At 61.1% G+C, this 18,436-nt stretch overlaps 1 protein-coding gene and 1 long non-coding RNA gene across 2 annotated transcripts in view; one reads left to right on the plus strand and one right to left on the minus strand.

Annotated features, from left to right (window-relative positions):
* CFAP46 (cilia and flagella associated protein 46) overlaps positions 1–18,436 on the minus strand; it is a 66,010-nt gene that overhangs the window by 8,498 nt on the left and 39,076 nt on the right. The window contains exons 31-51 of the mRNA XM_090278789.1: positions 17,975–18,124; positions 15,761–15,909; positions 15,148–15,246; positions 14,360–14,492; positions 13,701–13,847; positions 12,977–13,177; positions 12,794–12,900; positions 11,371–11,547; positions 10,345–10,480; positions 6,330–6,518; positions 5,404–5,592; positions 4,658–4,786; positions 4,408–4,587; positions 4,135–4,305; positions 3,663–3,760; positions 3,230–3,306; positions 2,399–2,529; positions 2,202–2,214; positions 1,969–2,065; positions 1,383–1,462; positions 71–253 (exon numbers count right to left, since the gene is read on the minus strand). Coding sequence (XP_090134915.1) covers positions 71–253; positions 1,383–1,462; positions 1,969–2,065; positions 2,202–2,214; positions 2,399–2,529; positions 3,230–3,306; positions 3,663–3,760; positions 4,135–4,305; positions 4,408–4,587; positions 4,658–4,786; positions 5,404–5,592; positions 6,330–6,518; positions 10,345–10,480; positions 11,371–11,547; positions 12,794–12,900; positions 12,977–13,177; positions 13,701–13,847; positions 14,360–14,492; positions 15,148–15,246; positions 15,761–15,909; positions 17,975–18,124 — 2,836 coding nt within the window. The remainder of the gene's footprint in view (positions 1–70; positions 254–1,382; positions 1,463–1,968; positions 2,066–2,201; positions 2,215–2,398; positions 2,530–3,229; positions 3,307–3,662; positions 3,761–4,134; positions 4,306–4,407; positions 4,588–4,657; positions 4,787–5,403; positions 5,593–6,329; positions 6,519–10,344; positions 10,481–11,370; positions 11,548–12,793; positions 12,901–12,976; positions 13,178–13,700; positions 13,848–14,359; positions 14,493–15,147; positions 15,247–15,760; positions 15,910–17,974; positions 18,125–18,436) is intronic.
* LOC150010807 (uncharacterized) lies at positions 4,801–6,089 on the plus strand. Its single transcript, XR_016511267.1, has 3 exons — positions 4,801–4,947; positions 5,304–5,615; positions 5,987–6,089. It is a non-coding gene; the product is annotated as an uncharacterized LOC150010807 (long non-coding RNA).

Here is an 18,436-nt window from a genome sequence, read left to right on the forward strand (position 1 = left end):
AGTTAACGATCTCATGTAATAAAGTAGCTCCGTTGGAAAACGAGCCGTCGGGCCCAGCGGCAGCTCTCACCTGCCTCCTCCCGGTGGAGACGGTTGCTCAGCATCTGGAGGGAGAATTCCCGCGACACGGAGGTGACGGTGCCGTCCCTGAGCACCGACAGGCCCTCCAGGGGCAGCTCCAGAAGGGGTCTGTCCACCACCAGGACCACGCTGTCTGCAGCCTCAGGCTGGACTGGGGGCGAGAGAATGCCAGCTGCCGGCCGGGACCAGTGCCTGCCGCACGGCCAGCCCTGCCACCACGCGTCATCGCTGCGGCCGCTGCCAGGCTCCGGGGTGCGCTGGGCTCTCCGGGGGAGGGACCCTCGTTTGGATGGTGTGGCCAGGCCCAGTCACGGGATGCTGGGGCCTCCATGGCTCTGAGGACCTGCCCCAGAGTGGCAGCCACTCCCTGAGGCAGGTCCTGGGGTGACCTGGCTGCTTCCAACCAGGGAGCCCCCCATTTGCACAAGGCCCTCCTCCTGGAGGAGGCCACAGAGGGGTCCTGGCCTCTGAGGACAGCCCTGAGGGGACCTTTTAGGGGAGGGGCTTTTCCAGGTGACAGGGGCCCGCAGAGGACCCGTCAGCCTTACTTCCTGTTGGAGAAAACCCGCTCTTTCTGACACGCATGGCAGGTGCCGGGCAAGGCTACCAGGACACCCGGAACCCGAGCATGGCTGTGCCGTCTGGGTCCAGGGGGTTTTCAGGGAAGAATCTCTCTACCAGTGGCCTCAGAAAGTCAAAGCCTGGCCCCTGCGCTGGCGCGAGACAGGGCTTTTCTCCCGGAACCCTCCAACCTCTGACTGGTGCGCGGGCACCTGCGGGTGCGCGGAACCCTCAGCTCCGAGTGCTCAGCACCCGAAGGGGGGCGGCCCCCAGCGCTGTCAGAAGTCAGAGCTCTTCTGACAAAGCAGCTGCCCACTTCCCTCTTCTCCCAGGTCTTTGGGGGGAGACAAGGAGGTGAACGAAATGCCTCAGAAAGAGCCATTTATCGGACCGCGCCCGCTGAGGGAAGAGGCTGCATCCCACCATCCCAGCCAGGGCTCTGCCTGCAGGGTGCCCGTGGCCGTGAGGCGCGGCACCAGGCTGCCCTGGAGCTGACCTCTGCCCACAGGCTGTGACAGGAGGGGGCAGACGCCCCACCCCCGGGGCCTTCCCACCCACCTGTGGTGCCAGGAGCCCTTGGAGGCCCAGGCCCACCTGCAGTTGCCGGGAGCCTGTGTCTGCCCCCCTGGGCTCACAGAGGTCGGGGGAGTCCCAACCCAGCTTCTTTGCCCTCAACTACCGCGGGAGGCTCCCGAAATCACACGGCTCAGAGCCTGGGGCCTCCCCACACGGCCACTCACCCTGGGGCACGGACGGCTTCCGCTCCTTGTCTTTGCCTTTTGGCTTCCCCAGATCCATGGTGATTGTGGGAATCTGAATTCTGAACGTCAAAGGCACACATTCACGTTTTAAAAACACGTGACAGTCACACACACCAGGAACCTCAAGTGCATCACTTCGGATGGTTTCTCATTAACACAGCGAGCGGCACGACGCCGTCCTCGGCTCACGCCGGAGACCGGCCCCCTGAACAGGCGCCGGGCAAGCGGCTCACCATCGTGAGCCAACAGGGTTCGGGAGCCTCGCTGACCTGCTGGCCAGTCAGGAGGCCCCAGGCCCGACCCTCTGCCCGCTTTGCTGCCAGAAATACATCCGAGGGCCAGCCCCTTGCCCTGCTGTCCCCACCCCACCTGACGGCAGACAGCAGAACCAGGTGTCAGGGCTGCGGGGGCCTTTTCACAGGCAGAGAGCCTTGTGGGGCCCACGGCTCCCCGACGGGAGGTGCACACTCCCTCCACAGCCTGCCCCCGCCCCACGCCAGGCACTCAGCTCCACTGGGCGTGCGGAGTTCAGGCCCCTGAACACGGGAGGCAGCCCGGCACGGACCTGGCCTCGGAGCCGCAGAGCAGCGGGAACAGTGGGTGCAGGAACTCCTCCGTGGCCTGCAGGATGGCGCCGAGTCTCGGGAGAGGGCTTCCCTGCCCTGCAGGATGCGGGCTGCCCGAGTCCTGTCCAACCCAGACAGCCATGGTCAGAGGGTGCCGGGCCCTCATGGACGCACCCGGTGAGAGCAGAGGGGCAGGACCCCGCCGCGTGGGGACCCTGCAGGGAAAGGCCACTCCTGGAGACGGCCTAGTGGCCAGGGCTCAGCTCAGCAGCACGGGAAGTGCCTGCACCCACCAGCTGCCTTGCCCACAGGGAGGCTGGTGCCCCTCAGCCACTACAAGGGTCCCTGCCCAGCCCTCCCCACCGCACCTCACTGCTGCTGGGCTGGGGTCCCGGTCCCCCGTAGCCAGGGTGGGGCCTGGCCCCTCACCAGGCCAAGGTCCAGGGCCGCAGCCTCCCGGCACACCGCCGCCTGCATCTGCTCTCGGAACTGCTGGGCTCTGGCCAAGAGGCCAGAGAAGGCGGCCGGGCTCACAGCCACCCGGGCCACCTTGCAGGAGCCTGTGGATTCAGACACCACCGCTGTCCCGTCCGGGGCCTCGCAGCCCACCCTCGTGCATGGACACTCGGAAGCCACGCGGAAGCTGTGGGCATGGGGCTTCTCCCCCAGGCTTGCCCACCCAGGGAGGCACACCCTGCAGACAGCCTTGGAGCCCGGCCAGCCCCAGGGTGGGGGACCAGCCCTGTCGGTCGTGGGCAGGGCGGGGCGGGCAGGAGGGCAGGGGTCCTGAGTGGCCGGGGAAGAGGGAAAGCAGAAGCTAGGCACTGGGCATGGGCCAAGGCTGCGGGTGCTGCAGAGGGGCAGCGTGCGGCAGCGGGGCCCGTCCTCTGGGACTGGGGCGGGGGGCTGCCCCAGAGGTCTGGTCCTGGCCATGGACAGAGCTCATGGCCACTTAGGACGAGTTTCAGGGTGGTGCCAGCAGCCAGAGGTCGGGAGGAAACGCAGCCCTGGCGGTCTGGAGCCTTCCGCGGTGCCAAGTGAAATGCAAGCAGAACCCGGGGCCTGAGCACAGGGAGCAGCGGCCCCGCCGCCAGTGTGACAGGCTGCCGGCACAACGGCGTGACCGGCTGGAGCTGGGGGCCGGGGCTCCCCCTCTCTGAGCTGCCCAGGCCAGACTTTGGGGAGGGACTTGTGTCTCTAGGTTGCGGGTGCGCCCTGCATCCAGGACGGTGCTGATAAAGACCTGCTCCACGCACTCACCCCCCACTTGGACTGCCTTCCCCTTGGCTGTGGGGAGGGACCTGGGTGTCTCGTAGGCAGCACCGTACAGATGGGTCCTGTGGGCAGGAGGGCAGGGTGCAGGGTGGGGTCCAGGTCCAGCTCCTGGGCCCCCGGGCAGCCCTGAAGAGGCAAATTCTGGGAGCCACGCCCACCCCCAACAGGAGCGCCCTCCCCGCGGCCCTTGGCCAGGTCAAGGCAGGGTTAAGGCAGGTCCAGTGGCTACGCCCTGCACGGTCCACGTCAAGCGGGGCCACGAGGCCTGCGGGAGGCTGGGCGTGCTGCCTTCTCTGCAGACAAGCAGACGGGCCTGCCCGCCCAGAGTATGGCGACCTTCCAACGGGACACGCGGACCCCTGCAGACCCGGCACCCTGCTGCGCGTGGGGGCAGGCGCAAGCACAGGGGCGGGCTCACCTGTCCGGTGAGAGGTGCAGGAAGAGGATTCGGAAAGCGGGAGGGATCTCACTCAAGAGGTTAAAATGCTGGTCCGTGACCTGCAGATTCCGCCAAGCCTGTGCGACATCCAGGGCTCCGCGAGCCCGCGCGGGGTGAGCGGGTCACCAGCTGCACCCACACGTCCCCTCCCCGCGGGTGGAGCAGGGGTGGGCGGGGCTGTCCGCCGCGGCGTGGAGCCCGCAGAGCCCTCGGACGCCACGCGGGGGCAGCAGCGCGCAGAGGTCCCGCTCGGGCTCCGCGGCCCCGGTGCACGGGCACCCGAACCAGGGCGGCGCGCCGAGGCCGGGGATTCCCCTGCCCGCTCCCCTGCAGCCCCCCGCCCCCCTCTCCCCCGGAGCTGGCCGCTCGGAGCGTGGCTCCCACTTTCTGATAAAACGAGCTTCGAGTTTGCGAAGCCGGCAGGGTCTGGAGGGCGGCCCGGCGCGGTCACCTTGGAAACGGCAGCCAGCCTCTGCTCCGCGGCGGCGAACACGCGGGTGGAGGTCCGCTCCTCGCGCCGCAGCCGGTGCTGGAGCTGCAGCAGGGCCGCCAGCTGCGAGCCGCCGGTGTTCGCCGTGGCCGTGAGCAGCAGGTCCCGCATCATCTCTGAGGCCGAGCAGCTCTGGGGCGGGCGCGGAGGGGCCCCAGGGCGTGGGTATGCGTGGCCGGGCTCAGGGGGGCCGTGGGCTCAGGGGCCTCCCTCCCTCCCCACGGCGCCCCGCACCTGAGACAGCGCCAGGAACTGGCAGGCGGCCTTGGGGTCCAGCGGGCCGATGCACTCCACCATCTCCAGGCTGGCAGCGGCCGCGACCTCCAGGAGCCCGTGGCTCAGCGCGGCCTGCAGGGCCTGCAGCAGGACCTCCGACGCCTGCGCCAGGTACCGCTGGGCCAGCGTCTTCCTCACCTGCGGGGCGCGGTGCGGACTCAGGCCCCCCCGGCCGGCTCTGCGGGGGGGCAGGTGGGGGCGGCGGTACCTTCAGGTCTGAGCCTTTCTTGCTGCGCTCCTGCTCCCCTGGGGCCACCCGGCTGCGGCCACGCTCCTCTCTGTCCCCGTCCTCCGGGATGATCTCCAGGCACTTGAGGCTGCTCAGCTCTGCTCCTGCCTAGGGGACATGCGGCATCCGTCAGGCTGGAGCCGCCCGGCCCAGGAGCACCTGTGAGTCGGGTGTAAGGCAGGAACAGCTGGAGGCCTGAGCCCGTGTCCTTAGTCCTGAACCCCAGACCCCTTGGGCCGCAGCACCCTGCAGCCATGTGGCTGAAGCAAGTGAGTCATCTGCCTGCCCTGGGGACTGGGCACTGAGGTGGGAGCCCTAGGTTTGTGGGACCACAGCAGGGAGAGGCAGGAGGACGCTGGACTGGGAAAGAGCTGGGTCTGGGTAGGCACATTTCCTGAAAGCCCCCTCCCTGCCCGGCCACCTGGCACTTAGTGCCCGTTTCTCCAATGGCCCCCCTCAGGAGGGTGTTGTTAGTGCCACCCCGCGGGCACCAATCCACCTCCACCTGCCTTGGGACCCTCACCCCCTCCACTGCTCTGCAGTCTGTCCTCAGAGACCCACCTCTCTCTCCCGCCCCCGGGTCCTGCTGGCAAGACAGCGTCTTGCCTTTTCTCTCCTCCTCCAGCCACACCCCCTTCCTCTCTGGGGACAGGCTGAGGCCGAGTGACATGCTGGTTCTGAGGTCAGGCCATGGGCTTGTGCTGCGCAGAAGCAGGGACACATACCAGGAGGCCCTCCTCCCAGTAGAAGGCGGGGGATACGGGGTCTGCCCGCAGGGCCAGCAGATGCAGGGCTTGCCCCGTCAGGCCCAGGAGCCGCGTGCGGAGCTCCACGCAGCCGGCGCTCAGCGGCTGCAGGCTCTCCAGCTGCACCAGCACAACGTGGGGCAGAGTCCGCCTCAGCCTGAACCATTTCTGCGACACAAGCCACATTCCAGGTGACTTGCCCCCACCTGGAAAATGCAGTAGGCCTACCCTCTCGTGCCCTGGGATCCACCCCTAATGCTCCGGGGGGCGGGGATGTGGGAGCCGTCTGAGAAATGCCCCTCCATGCTGGGGAAGTTCTCCAGTTGGTGGGACAATCACTGAAGTTTGCTTGTAGAACCTCAGTTTAGGGCTCAGTGACATTCACGAGTTTGTAAACAGTTCAATGTTAAGACTATCTTTGGCCCATTTATAGTTATAGCAAATTAATCTGATTCCTAATGCATGAAGTCTAAAAATGCCTAAAATGGCAGATTGTGTCCTTTAAAAGAAATATTTTGCAAATTCAACTTATTTTTTTAACAAAGTGAAATTCACTTTATAGACTTTTTCACATGCTGACAAAACTGTCAGAGCAAACTCAGGACCTGGGAGGAAGAGCTGCTGGGTGTGTGGGAGGCACCTGCCATGGGCCAATTACCTCCCATGATCAGGTGAGGCCCTTCCTCAGCAAGGCCTAGAGACCCCCAAGCTGGGGGATGAGGGTGCAGCAGGAGCTGCATGGGGTGGGGGGCCTGCAGGGGGCAGCGGGGGCCTCATGGCAGAGATCCTGGGGGGCTGCTTGTGCACTCAGCCCTCGAACCCCTGCTAGTGGAGGAGCCAGTGCAGCACGACCCCCGGGCGGATCCAGGGCCCTGGGCTGGGCCTGCCTGCGCCCCGGCCGTTACCAAGCCAGTGGAGGTGAAGTCGCTGGAGCTCCGCAGGTAGCTGGCCAGCAGCCCATCCAGGGAGCCCTGCCCCAGCTGCCCGTCCAGGGGCTCCTCCCCGACGCGCCGCAGCAGGTCCAGGGACGCTTCCACCAGGCCCAGCTTGAGGTGCGCCAGCTTCCTCATCAGCGGTGTGTTCACGTTCTGTACCTGCACGCATGGGGACGCGGTCAGAGCCCCAGAGCCTCCAACCAGGCCCAGTGTCGTTTGAGTCAGCTCTGAGGAGGCGTCACGGACCCCTCCCTGTGTTCTCGTGTAGGGACAGCCCCGCAAGCCATCACCCCAGTGGAAACGATGGATGCTCCCTCCCGCCCCTTCATCCCACCTCCCTACGGCCACCTCCAGAACACCCTCCTTCTGGCGCGGTGCCTGCGTTGGCACTTCTAGGAGGTTCCGTAAACAGGCCCACATGGTGAGGACTCCCTGCGTGGGGCTCGTTTCCAGGCACGTTCACTGAGCTGCCTCCACGCGGCGCACAGCCGTTCTCGCTGCCCCGCAGCACCGCTGTGTAGATAGACCACACTGTCCACTCAGTTCAGGCGCATCTGTGTGGGGACCTACGCTTTCCTCTCTCCAGGGCAGATCCCGGGGAGCGGACGGCTGGGTGGCGTGGGGGCCATGCGGTCTCCCAGAGTAGCCGTGTAGGAGAGGCGGGCCCCAAGCCCACCGTCCCCCCGGGCGTGCGGCAGGTTCTGTTGCGCTCAGAGTCTGCATTTCTCCGCGTCACCGGCAAAGTCTGCCACCTCTTCATGCAGTCACTTACCAGCCACGTTTCTTTCAGAGAAACACCTGTTCAAACGTTATGCCCATTTTTATGGGGCTGTTTGTTCTTTTTTTAGGTTTTCAGAGTTGTTTGTTTTTTCTGTATACAAGGCCTTCGTCAGGTAGGTGATTTGCAAATGTTCTCTCCCAGCCGTGACTTGTTTTCATTCTCTTAATGGTGTTTGAAGAGCAGAAGTCCGGCTTCTCCATTCACTCTTCTACGGATTTGCCTTTGGTGCCGTCTGTCAGGAATCTTTGCCAAACTAAGGTTGCAAAGGCGATTCCCTGCGTTTTCTCCCAGATGTTTTATGGCTTTAGCACTTACATTTACATCTATGATTCATTTCGAGTTAATTTTTGCCTGTGGTGTGGGGCATGAATTCCAGCTCGTGTTTTGGACGCCCAGTGGCCCCAGCGCCATCTTTCAAAGACCAGCCTTTCTTCACTGAACGGCACCTGCATCTTCGCTGAAATCAGTTTTCTGTCTCTGTGGCTCCATTTCTGGATTCTCTGTGAGGTTCCACTGATCGGGGTGTCTCATTTCACACTAAAACCACACCCTCTTGATTCCTGCAGCTTCGTGATAAACCCTAGAGTCAGGCAGTGCTGGCCCTCCAACTCCGTCCTTCTTTTCACAGTTGTGTTGGCTCCTTTCGGCGTCCTGCAAATCCATGTGCATTTCAAAATGACCTTGTCCCCGTCTGCAGCAAAGCCTGCAGCTGTCTTGGGAAGGATTGCAGGTAATCGAGGAGGAGCGGCACCTTACGAACACACTGGGTACAGGTGGTGAGAATGCTCGTCATTTCTAAAAGGCATTTAAATTCCCCGGTACGCAACGTGCTAACATCAAGTCATGGGGCCCATGAACTTGCTAGAGCTTTCCGTTTACTTAGGTTAATTTTTTCTCAACAATGTTTCGTGGGCCCTGACTGATGTGGCTCAGTGGGTTGGTCATTGTCCTGCAAAGCCAAAGGTCACCAATTCAATTCTTGATCAGGGCACGGGCCTGGGTTGTGGGTTCAGTCCCAGGCTGGGGCACATACGAGAGGCAGCCGATCCGTGTTTCTTCCTCACATCGATGTTTCTCTCCCTCTCTTCCCCCCTCTCTAAAAATAAGCAAACACACGTTTTGTGGTTCTCAGGGTACAAGTTTTCACATTTTTGTCAAATTTCACTTGAATGCTATCATAAATGGTATTGTTTTTAAATAATTAATGTCTGATTGATCACTTGTATAGATATATAAAATTAACATTTGCATGTTGTTTCTATAGCCTGTGAACTTACTAAACTCACTAGTCAGTACTCGTAGCTTTATTCTTCTACTTTTGTAGACGTCATAGGTTTTTCTACACTGAAGATCGCATGATCTGTGAACAAAGACGATTTCATGTCTTCTTTCCAAACTGGATGCTTTGACTGCCTCTCCTTGCCCCGCTGAGCCAGCTGGACGCTGATGCACTGTGAGCAAACGGGGTGCAGGGACACCCCCTGCCGCAGGTCTCATCCGAGGGAGCGCACCCAGTTTGTCACCGTGACGGGCGAGGCCAGCTCTGGTTCCTGGCTCAGAAGCCCTTGGTCTGGCTGAGGGTGTTTCCTCCTGTTCGTTTTTTGCTAAGACACTTGTTAAAATCAGGAATAGGAGTTGCAGTTTATCAAATGCTTTTTCTGATTGTCTGAGGTGATGTGTAAAATGTTTTTAAATATGTAGAACGGAATTGAGGACTTTGGATGCTAAACTACTCCTGGGATAACCCAAACTTGGTATGGATGTACCATGCGTTTTACATGTGATTACATTTGCCAAGACCTGGTTTGGGATTTCTGCGGCTGTGCTCATGAAGAGAATGGCCGCAGGTCTTGTCTGGGTCCGGGGTGACGCGAGCCTCGTGCAGGTGGAACGTGCTCCCTCCTTGTACGTTTTCTAGGCGGGTCCGTGCAGCGTTGGTCTCCTTCTTTCCTTACACAGTAGACCCACCAGGAAAGCCCTCGGGACCTGGCCTTTTCTTTGAGGAAAGACCTTCAACTACGAATTCAGTTTCTTCATGGACAGAGGGATCCCCGGGTCTGTCTGTTCTGGACGGAGCCATGGTAGTTTATGGCTTCTTCTGATTTGTTCCACCTCACCTGGGTAGTCACGACAGTCCCTCATCGACACAGGGTCGGGAGAAGTGGGTTGGCAGTTGGAACTACGTGAAACGGAGTTTGTTCTTGTCCTATCATTTACTTGCGATTAGATTATTTTCCATGCGAGCAACTGTAAACCTACTTCTGCCCCACAGCTTACTGTTACTCTGTAAACTCAAATTATTCTTGTTCCTCTGTTTAATTTGTGGTCGTTTCTTTTGCTGCCTTTAGTATCTCTGATCTTTCCTTCTGCAATCTCTCACCTGCGCCTGAGCTAACCCCGCACACCGCATCCCCAGCTCAGACGCTGGAGTTTTGCCTCCAGAAGTTTGACTTGGGCCTTTTAAAATATCTCCCCCGTCTTTACTTTGCTGCCTCATGTGTGGGAAAGAGTTGTGACAACTGTCTGAACATCCTCGAGTTCCAGTTCAGCTCTGGGCTGGTTTTGATCAATAGGTTATCCTCCTTATGGACTATATTTTCCTGCCTTTTGCATGACTGATAATCAAACTCCTAGAGACAAAACGATAAAGAGGTAATTTTTGATGGGCTGTGTGAGACGTACGTTTTATTTTGTAGGGTGCCAGGTCTCTTATATTCCCGTAAGGTACTGAGCTTCAATCGGGAACAGTCTGTCCCTTCCGGTTGTCCTCACAGGCCCTTTCGGGCGGCGCGGGAGTGGCGCTCCCCAGGGCTGGGATCCCCAACCCACTGAGGCAGCCCTCGGTCTGCCTGCCTAGCCCCACGGGGCTGTGTGGGCTCCCTGGGGCCAGTACCGCTCCCCTGAGTGAGTGCAGGCCCAGTCCCTCACACTCCTTCCGCAATGCCTCCCCAGCCTCAGGGCCTGTCCCCCCAGGGGCCTTTGCTCTGTCCTCAGGTGGGCACTCCTGTCCCCTCCCTTTCTGCTCCTCTGTCCCACAAAGTCCAGCCACCCGCTCTCCCTGGACCCCCCCGCTGTAACCCCTCCACTCAGGCAGTGGTCAGCCTCCCTTGCGTCCCCACAAGCCAGCGGCCACAGGCCATGTGGACAGTGCAGGGCCGCTCTCCCTGGGGGGACGGCTGGCCCAGGGCCCGGGGCCACACTCACGTCCTGCAGGGACAGGAGGTCCCGGACGCCCAGGAGCAGATGCTCCGCCTCGGCCACAGCATGCTGGGCCAGGCTGTAGGCCTCCAGGCGGTAGGCAGTCCTCTGCTCCTCATCCGGCTCACTCTGGGCACAAAACCTGCGTGAGACGAAGGGCCGTTTGCAAAAGGGCCAGGGCGCAGGGTGCAGCTTCTGCCTGAGCACACCGCGTGTTTCGTGCCGCCTATGGTGCTGAGGTTTGACACTTCACATGTACGACACTATCCGCACGTCTGACCACAACATGGAGGCGCCGCCCTCGTGTCTCACCCACACGGACGCTGGGCCCCAGGGACCCAGAGCCGCACCCTGTCCCAGGGCTGCTTGTCGCATTTCTAAGTTCCTGCAGCGCCGCCCACGTCTCTCCCCATGATGACAGAGACTCTGTGCACATGTCTGGTCACGCTCCCTGATAAGACCCATGTTAACACATGACCTGTGATCTGTGTGTCATGCTCCCAGATGCTACGTCACCGACGTGGAGGTGGCCCAGGGCGGGGCAAAGGCTGTGTGTACACACACATATGTGACACGTGTCTGCACGTGACATGTGGGTAGACAAGTGTGTGACCCACTTGCAGACACTGGGTGTTGGGGGGCACTGTGTGCCTGGGTGGGCTGGTGTGGCTCTGAGTCGGGTCTGTGTGTTTGCAGAGACAGAGCGGGGGACACAGAGGTGGCAGGACAGGTACGAGGACGCCCATGCTCAGCCGTGCTCCAGGGGTGGACACCCCACATGGCTGCAGACGCCCAGTGTGGGCGTCCCCAGGGAGGCGCAGGGAGCCACAGGGCCGGGGCCAGGAGGACATCCGGCAGGGCCACTGACATGTGACAGGGAGGAAAGCGGCCACATGGGGAGTGGCCGCCCGGAGGGGCCTCCAGGGCGGGAAGAGGGCCTGTGTCCAGGGGCTCAGTGAGGCCGGTGACCACGCGGAGCAGCGGCACCGCCTCAGGAGCCTCCAGAGGGGCAGCCCCGGCGCGGCCGCTCGCCTCTTTATCTGCGCGCGCTCCAGCTTTAGGTCCACGCCGCCCTCTCTGCAGCCACAGCTGACAAACTCCTCCTCGATGCCCAGCAAGCAGTGATCCAGCTCGTCCAGCAAAGACGGGACTTCGGACGGCTCGCTGCCGACCGACTCCCGGACGACCCGGGCCCGGAGGCTCAGGCACCTGTGGGGGGGGCCCGCGTCAGGTTCCGCTGTGCGCACAGCCGCCCCGGGGCCCCCAGCTCTCACCCACGGCGCCGGGGGGGCCCCTTCAGGCGTGCTTCTCGAAAACCAGGGACCGCGCAACCGTGCAGCACAGCTAGGAAAGGACCACCCGCCCCAGGCGTCCATTTGGAAACTCAGCACCGCTCCCCCAAACGACTGCGGGCCTAGAAGGACCCCACGGCAACGGCCCGGTTCCCGTCGGGCCCCGCTGGGCTGCTGGGTTCAGAGGCGATCTGTTAGGATGGGAACTGGGAGGCCCAGGGGCTGAGTGGCGGATTGGGAGACGGGACTAGAGCACCCAGGCCCTCGCCGGCCGGCACAGGAAGCAGCGCCTGACACGGAACAGGTGGACAGAGAAGTCCAAAGGGAGACCGAGCCCCGTTGCTTCGGCCAACACGCAGGCACGGCTTCCAGGAAACGGTCAGGTGCGCGGGGGGCTGGGATTCTGACGCAGAGGCGGCAGCGGCGGTGAGGGACAGACCTGGACACGGCCCTTGTAAACGCGACAAGAAAGCCCTGTGAGCACCCGCACGGACAAGGCCCAGGCCTGGAGGAGCCGTTTTCTAGAGGACAGAGCTCCCGAGAGGCAGCTCAGGGTCAAGCCGAGCCTCTGAAACCCTGACAGTCCTGGAGGAAACAGATGCTGTTCCACGCTCCGTCCCCCACACATCGGCTGCCGGCCCAGACAGGCGGAGGGACCCTGATCTGTGTCCCGTGGATGGACACGTGGCTCCAAAACCCGCCGGAGCAGTGGCGGGGAGACGCCAGTCTCCTGACCCGGCTCAGTTGAGCAGTGGCCGGAGGGTGCCCACCAGCCCAGTGGCCGGCACCCAGCCCAGCGGCACCTGTCCCTCAGCCCGGGAAGGTGCCCAGGGAGCCTACGCCGTGCCTGGTGAGCAATAAGGGGCATTCCCTGAGAACTTAGGAACATGACTAGACCACCGGCCTCTCTGGAAAGAAAAACATGCTGCCTGCAGGGGCCCACGGCCCGAGGGGAGGCCCCTCCAACCACGGAAGCCGCCTTCCCAAGTGGCTGTGACAGTCCATCAGAGAAGGTCGGAGGGACACGCAGGACACGGGGGAAGTGTGTGGCCCTGTGGCCCCTCTGGGTGACTCACTGAACTTCCCAGGCTTAAAACTCAGCATAGAAACGAACAGGTGGAGAAAAGAAACCATGACTCCGACAGGTTTTCTTACAAAATCACCTCGCTTCCAGGTCTGTGGCCATGAAGTCCAGGACCGGCGCACAGTTGGGCCTCTCCTTCCTGAGCGCCCTGAAGGTCTCAGCAAGCTCCCGAAGCAGCTGGCAGACCTGGGGGTGCAGCGTACGGGGCTCAGCGGGGCCCCGCCCATGGCTCCCTGCCCAGCCTGGCGCCCAGCCTCCTCACCATCACTTCCCTCCCCTCCTGCTCCGTGGACAGGAGTGTGTCGGCCAGCGTCAGGGTGGACCGGAACCAGAACTCCTCGCTGCCGCCCAGGCGCTGGGCGCGCTCAATCATCTTCTTGGCTTGGCCGTAGTTTTTCTCCTTGTTGGCCAGCTGTGCCAGGAGGTGCAGGCATTTGGCTTCTGCACAAGGGTCGTCAAGCTCCTGACAAAGACAGACACGGAGAGAGGATGGGGTGGGAATAGTCAGCAGGACAGACAGAGACGGGAGGCACGCCAGGCGGCAGCCACTCCAGGCAGCAGGCCCTTCCAGACTGTGTCCATCTCCTGGGCTCCTCTCGGCCCTGAAGGCATCTCCCGTTGGCCCTGGGCACGGGGTGGGCTGGGGGCCCATGTGTGCTGAAACCCCCTGCAGGGTTCTGCACACGGTCAGAGCCCCGGGCAGCCCCTCCCTTCAGCAGTGGCCCCAGCACCACCCACCTCCCAGGACCCAGCCCCGGGGCTCCCCAAGCCTGCAGCCGAGGCTGGGAGCCTCCCTCCAGACGCTGTTCCAGGGCTGCCTCCGGCTTCCAGTCGCTGTAGGCGATTGGAGGGACTCTGGTGGGGGGGGCCTCGCTGGTCTCTGGACTCAGTCCAGGCAGGAGGACACAGGCTTTGGGGCAGGAACAAGTCCAGGGTGGCTGGGCCCAAGAGAGCAGCCAGTGTGTGGCGGTGCAGGCGGGCCCTACCTGGAAGGCGTGGCAGGCTTCCGACAGGAGCAGCCGTGCAGGCTGGCATAGGTCCATCTCAAGCAGAACTTCTGCTTTGAGGGTCCACAGCTGCGGCAAGGACGTGCCATCCAGGCCTCTCCCGGTCTCTCCGTTTATCTGCAAAACCTGTAACACACCGAGGACACACCACCTCCGAGGGCGTGTCGGTGCCGATGCCGGGCCCAGCTTTCCTCCTGTGCACCTGTCTCTTCTCACCCAACCGGGCCACCATCAGCTGTGCCACAGCTGGTCTGGGCCGCCCCCCCTCCCACTCGCACCCCACACCCCGTGTCTGACTCCTGAACAGGCAGCACCCCAGCGCTCACTGGCTCCCGGGCCTCGCCCTTCCCAGCACCCTGGTCTGCACCCCTCCGTGCCAGCCACCCTGTCTCCCCCGGATCGCCACTCAGGCCCTTGGTGGCCCCTTTCCGGGGTGGTCCGCAGCCATGCCTTCCCCAGGCACACCCGGGGCCCATGGAGGGGACACACACGACCTGTCGCTGGGGGTCCCAGGACAGCACAGGGGGTTTTGGGGGCAGCACAGTGCAGACGCATCCCGGGTCCCTGGAGGCAGCTGCAGCACCGTCACCACGCCGCTGGGGGGGGGGGGGGGGCAGCGGCTCAGCAGAGCGAGGTACCTGGTCCTTCGCCACCAGGGGCGTCGCATCCGTGGGCTTCAGAGCACTCGGGGGCTTGTTCAGCACCCCCAGACTTTCTTCTAACAGCGGCTCCTTGTTTTTCTCCTTTTTCAAGGCAATTTCTTTCCTGCAGCTGATATAAGAGAGGCAGACGTCGTGCTAAGGAAGGGATACAGTGGCTGAGAAACACCTGGAAATTAAAAGAGGTACAGGAGGCCACTGCGCACTCACGGCCTTACAAGCGTCCCCAGGATCTAGCCGCGCACGGGGCTCCCAGCCAGGCTTCTTGCCCACCCCCTCCCCAGACTGCGCTCACTCGCCCAGCTACAAACCTGCCCTTCTGACCTAGACGTTGGCACTAACCCAAACCCCTGTCCAGATGGAGCTCCACCCACCAGGCGAGGCAGCGGCTTCCCACCGGGCCTGCCCACGCCATTCCGCTGCCTTCGCCCCTCCTGCTGCCCCGGAAGCTCTGGGCCCTCAGACTCCCCTCCCCTTGCCCGGCCCCAGCCCAGGAGATGCCATCACAGGTGGGTCAGGAAGTAATAAATGGCACCCCCAGCACAGCCCCTCAGGCCCTGGCTCCCTGAGACTGGACCCCAGGACCCTCCCAGCACCCCACTGTCCAGCTGTGCTGAGCGAGGGGGCCTGGGGCTTGGAGTGGACACGGCTAAGCAGGGCCCCCTAGGCCACACGGGGTTGCTCCTCCTTCCCCACGAGCCCTGAGCGCGGCGCTGAGTCGCACTGGGCTCAGGGGCAGCGGGAGTCCCGCTGGCAGCAGAACGCACCTGGCCTGCTCCATGTCTCCAAGGTAGGCCTGCCCCACCACGTCCTCGTGGGAAGCCGCTGCTTCTTTCAGCTTCAAATCGGAACAGACCAGGGCGAGCCTGGGGGTGACAAGGGGCACAGGCTGTCCCAGGGGGCCCCGCAGGCCACCGGGCCGCATGGCACCCGGGGCACTCGGTAAACACTGGTGAGCACAGAAAGAGATGTCTGGCTTGGTGACCTTCTCCAGACTTTTTCCAGCTGAGCAAGATTGCTAGGGACAAACAGCAGGCGGCCCTGTCACACTTCAGGTGGAAAACACTATCACATCCGTTCAACCTCACAGGCCCTGGCCGCCTGTTGCTGGTCTGCTCTGCTTTAAGTCTTATGAAAAACGAGTTTTTAAAAGCCTATCGAAGCCCAGTTGGTGTGCAGTGCTACGTTAGCTTCAGGGGCATGGCCTGCTGATGGGAGGCCGAGGTACCTTCTGACGGGACCCCCCCACTGAGTCACGTAACCAACCACCATCCCCGCGCAAAGCTGCTGCCTAGTCCAGGAGGAGTTGAGTCCCGCAGAAAAGCCACACAAGCTCTCCAAAGAATGTGTCTCCCCTGGAAGTAAGAAACGTGCACTGACCGAAGGTGGTAAAGATCTGTGAGGCTCTTGCTGTCCACCACACAGGCCGAAATCAGGACCCCCAGTTGCAGGACTGGCACTGTGAGCTCATAAAGGGACAGCTTCTTCAGGGCCGTGACCAGCTGGTCCAGGTAATACAGCGTGTACGTCTGCAGACACACAGCACGCAGGAGGGTCATGGGGAGGAAGGCAGACCACTAGCTCACAGTCTTTCTTCAAAGCACTTGGTGCTCATGGGGCTCAGCATGCCTGGGTGTTCACCAGGCCTCAGTGAGTGAGTCAGTCAGTCAGTGAATGAGTGAGTGAATGAATAAATGAATAAGTGAGTGAATGAATGAGTGAACGGGTAAGTGAATGAATGAGTAAACGAGTAAGTGAATGAATGAGTGAATGAGTGAGTGACTGAATGAGTGAGTGAGTGAATGAATGAGTGAATGAGAGGGAGTAAATGAGTGAATGAGTGAGTGAATGAGTGAATGAGTGAGTGAGTGAATGAGTGAGTGAATGAGTGAGTGAAGGAGTGAGTGAGTGAAGGAGTGAGGGAAGGAGTGAGTGAGGGAAGGAGTGAGTGAATGAGTGAGTGAATGAGTGAGTGAGTGAGTGAATGGGTGAGTGAATGAGTGAGTGAATGAGTGAGTGAATGGGTGAGTGAATGAGTGAATGGGTGAGTGAATGAGTGATGAATGAGTGAGTGAACGAGTGAGTGAACCAGTGAGTGAACGAGTGAGTGAGTGAAGGAGTGAAGGAGTGAGTGAAGGAGTAAATGAGTGAAGGAGTAAATGAGTGAATGAATGAGTGAGTGAATGAGTGAATGGGTGAGTGAATGAGTGAATGGGTGAGTGACTGAGTGAATGAGTGAGTGAATGAGTGAATGAGTGAGGGAGTAAATGAGTGAATGAGTGAGTGAACGAGTGAGTGAGTGAACGAGTGAGTGAGGGAACGATGAGCGCCTCCCCTGCCCCATTAGTAGCTTTCCTCTGTCCTGTGCAGTTACCTCTGCTCTCCAGCACTCAGATACAGTTAAAGACTCTCACAGGAGCAATGCATTTGTGAAGTTACTCAACTTCATGTTTCTGTTTCATTTTTTCCACTAAAAACTACCAATCCATTAAAAGCAGAATTTATTTGTGTTTACATGCAATTAATTCTTCTATAATGGTCTTGATAAAAAATAATTATTCTTCAGTGGAAAATCAGAAACGTTGGATGAAGTACTTTAAAAACCTGCTTAGTCCTGGCTGGTGTGGCTCAGTGGACTGATCGCTGGCCTGGAAACCAAAGGGTCGCCGGTTCGATTCCCAGTCAGGGCACATACCGGGGTTGCGGGCCAGGTCCCTAGTTTGGGGCATATGAGCAGCAACCACACATGGATGTTTCTCTCCCTCTCTTTCTCCCTCCATTCCCTTGTCTCTAAAAATAAATAAATAAAATCTTTAAAAAATAAAAAGAATTTTAATTAAATTAAAAATCTGCTTAAAAGCGCTGAAGAGTGACCAACACTGAGGACACTGAGGACACTTCCCGGGCCAAGGCCGAGGCCTGGGATCGTTGGTCACAGCTGGTAGCTGACTGAAGAGGCAGCAAGAGTCTGGATGGTACTGCTGACTCCGTTAGTGGGTGCAGGGACCCCGAAAGCAAAGTGCAAGGTGGGGTCCCCGTAGGACACCCTTAAGGCTCGGGCTCTGGGGATGTACAGCCCCTCAGGATGCCCCCCAGGGCAGGGGTGTTTGGGTGGCCTGGAGGGACTGGGACCTGGGGCTCCTGGGGTGGCTGATGGGGAGAGGGGGGGAGGGACACGGGAACCCCTGCAGACCCACTGCAAGACCCTTAAAGGGTGTGAAGAACACATTCCGCCAACGTTTTTAAAATTTACGTTAGATGGAGACACCCAAGAAAGACACAACCCACCAAGACCGGCCCAGCCTAGAACCTGCGAAGGCTTCTGCAGGTATTAGACTTCCTGGAGCCACGACTTTAAGTCTTCCCCAATGAAAGGTCCAGGCCCGGAAGGCCTACCAGGAAATTCATCCAAACACTTAAGGAAGAAATAATCTTATGCAAATACCCCCCAAGAACAGGAGAAAAGGGGCACTTCCCAGTGGACTGAGCGGTCAGGGTGGTGCCGTGATACAGTCAGGCCGCGGGCCGAGCCGCGGGTCTGGAGCCGACACCGGACGGCCCCTGCGCCGGGGACAGTTCCCTCGGTTAACCCACCGGCCTCTGGATGCTGGATGCGTTAACGGTAAAGTCGCTCTTGTCCTGTTTAAACATGGCCGTCACCTCCTCCGGGCAGAAATAGGAAGCCCACGCCTCCACGCTCGCCGGAACTTCTTCCAGCTCCTTGCTGGGAACCGGCGTTTGAGACTGTGAAGCAGGGGCGCAGCGTTTGGAGGTGAAGGTGTAGGAGGCAAGCTGGCGCAGGTGGGACGCAGCCGGGACGCAGCCGGGACGCAGCTGGGAGACAGCCCCGCGCCGCCCTGCGACCCAGGCCTGCAGCCGGCCGGCCCAGAGCCACGTCCAACTTCCCGTCCAAACCTTGCTTGGGCATCGCTCCCGGGAGAGCGCACGTGCGCTGCCTGCCCCGTGCTCCCAGAGCCCACCTGGGGTCCCCAGGCCGTGACCCTGCGCCACCCGCACAGCCAGGCTCCGTCATCGCTAGGCGTCCAGGCTCAGGCC

Source organism: Furipterus horrens, unplaced genomic scaffold (assembly GCF_987537825.1).
Source record: "Furipterus horrens unplaced genomic scaffold, mFurHor1.1.pri manual_scaffold_5, whole genome shotgun sequence".
Lineage (NCBI taxonomy): Eukaryota > Metazoa > Chordata > Mammalia > Chiroptera > Furipteridae > Furipterus > Furipterus horrens.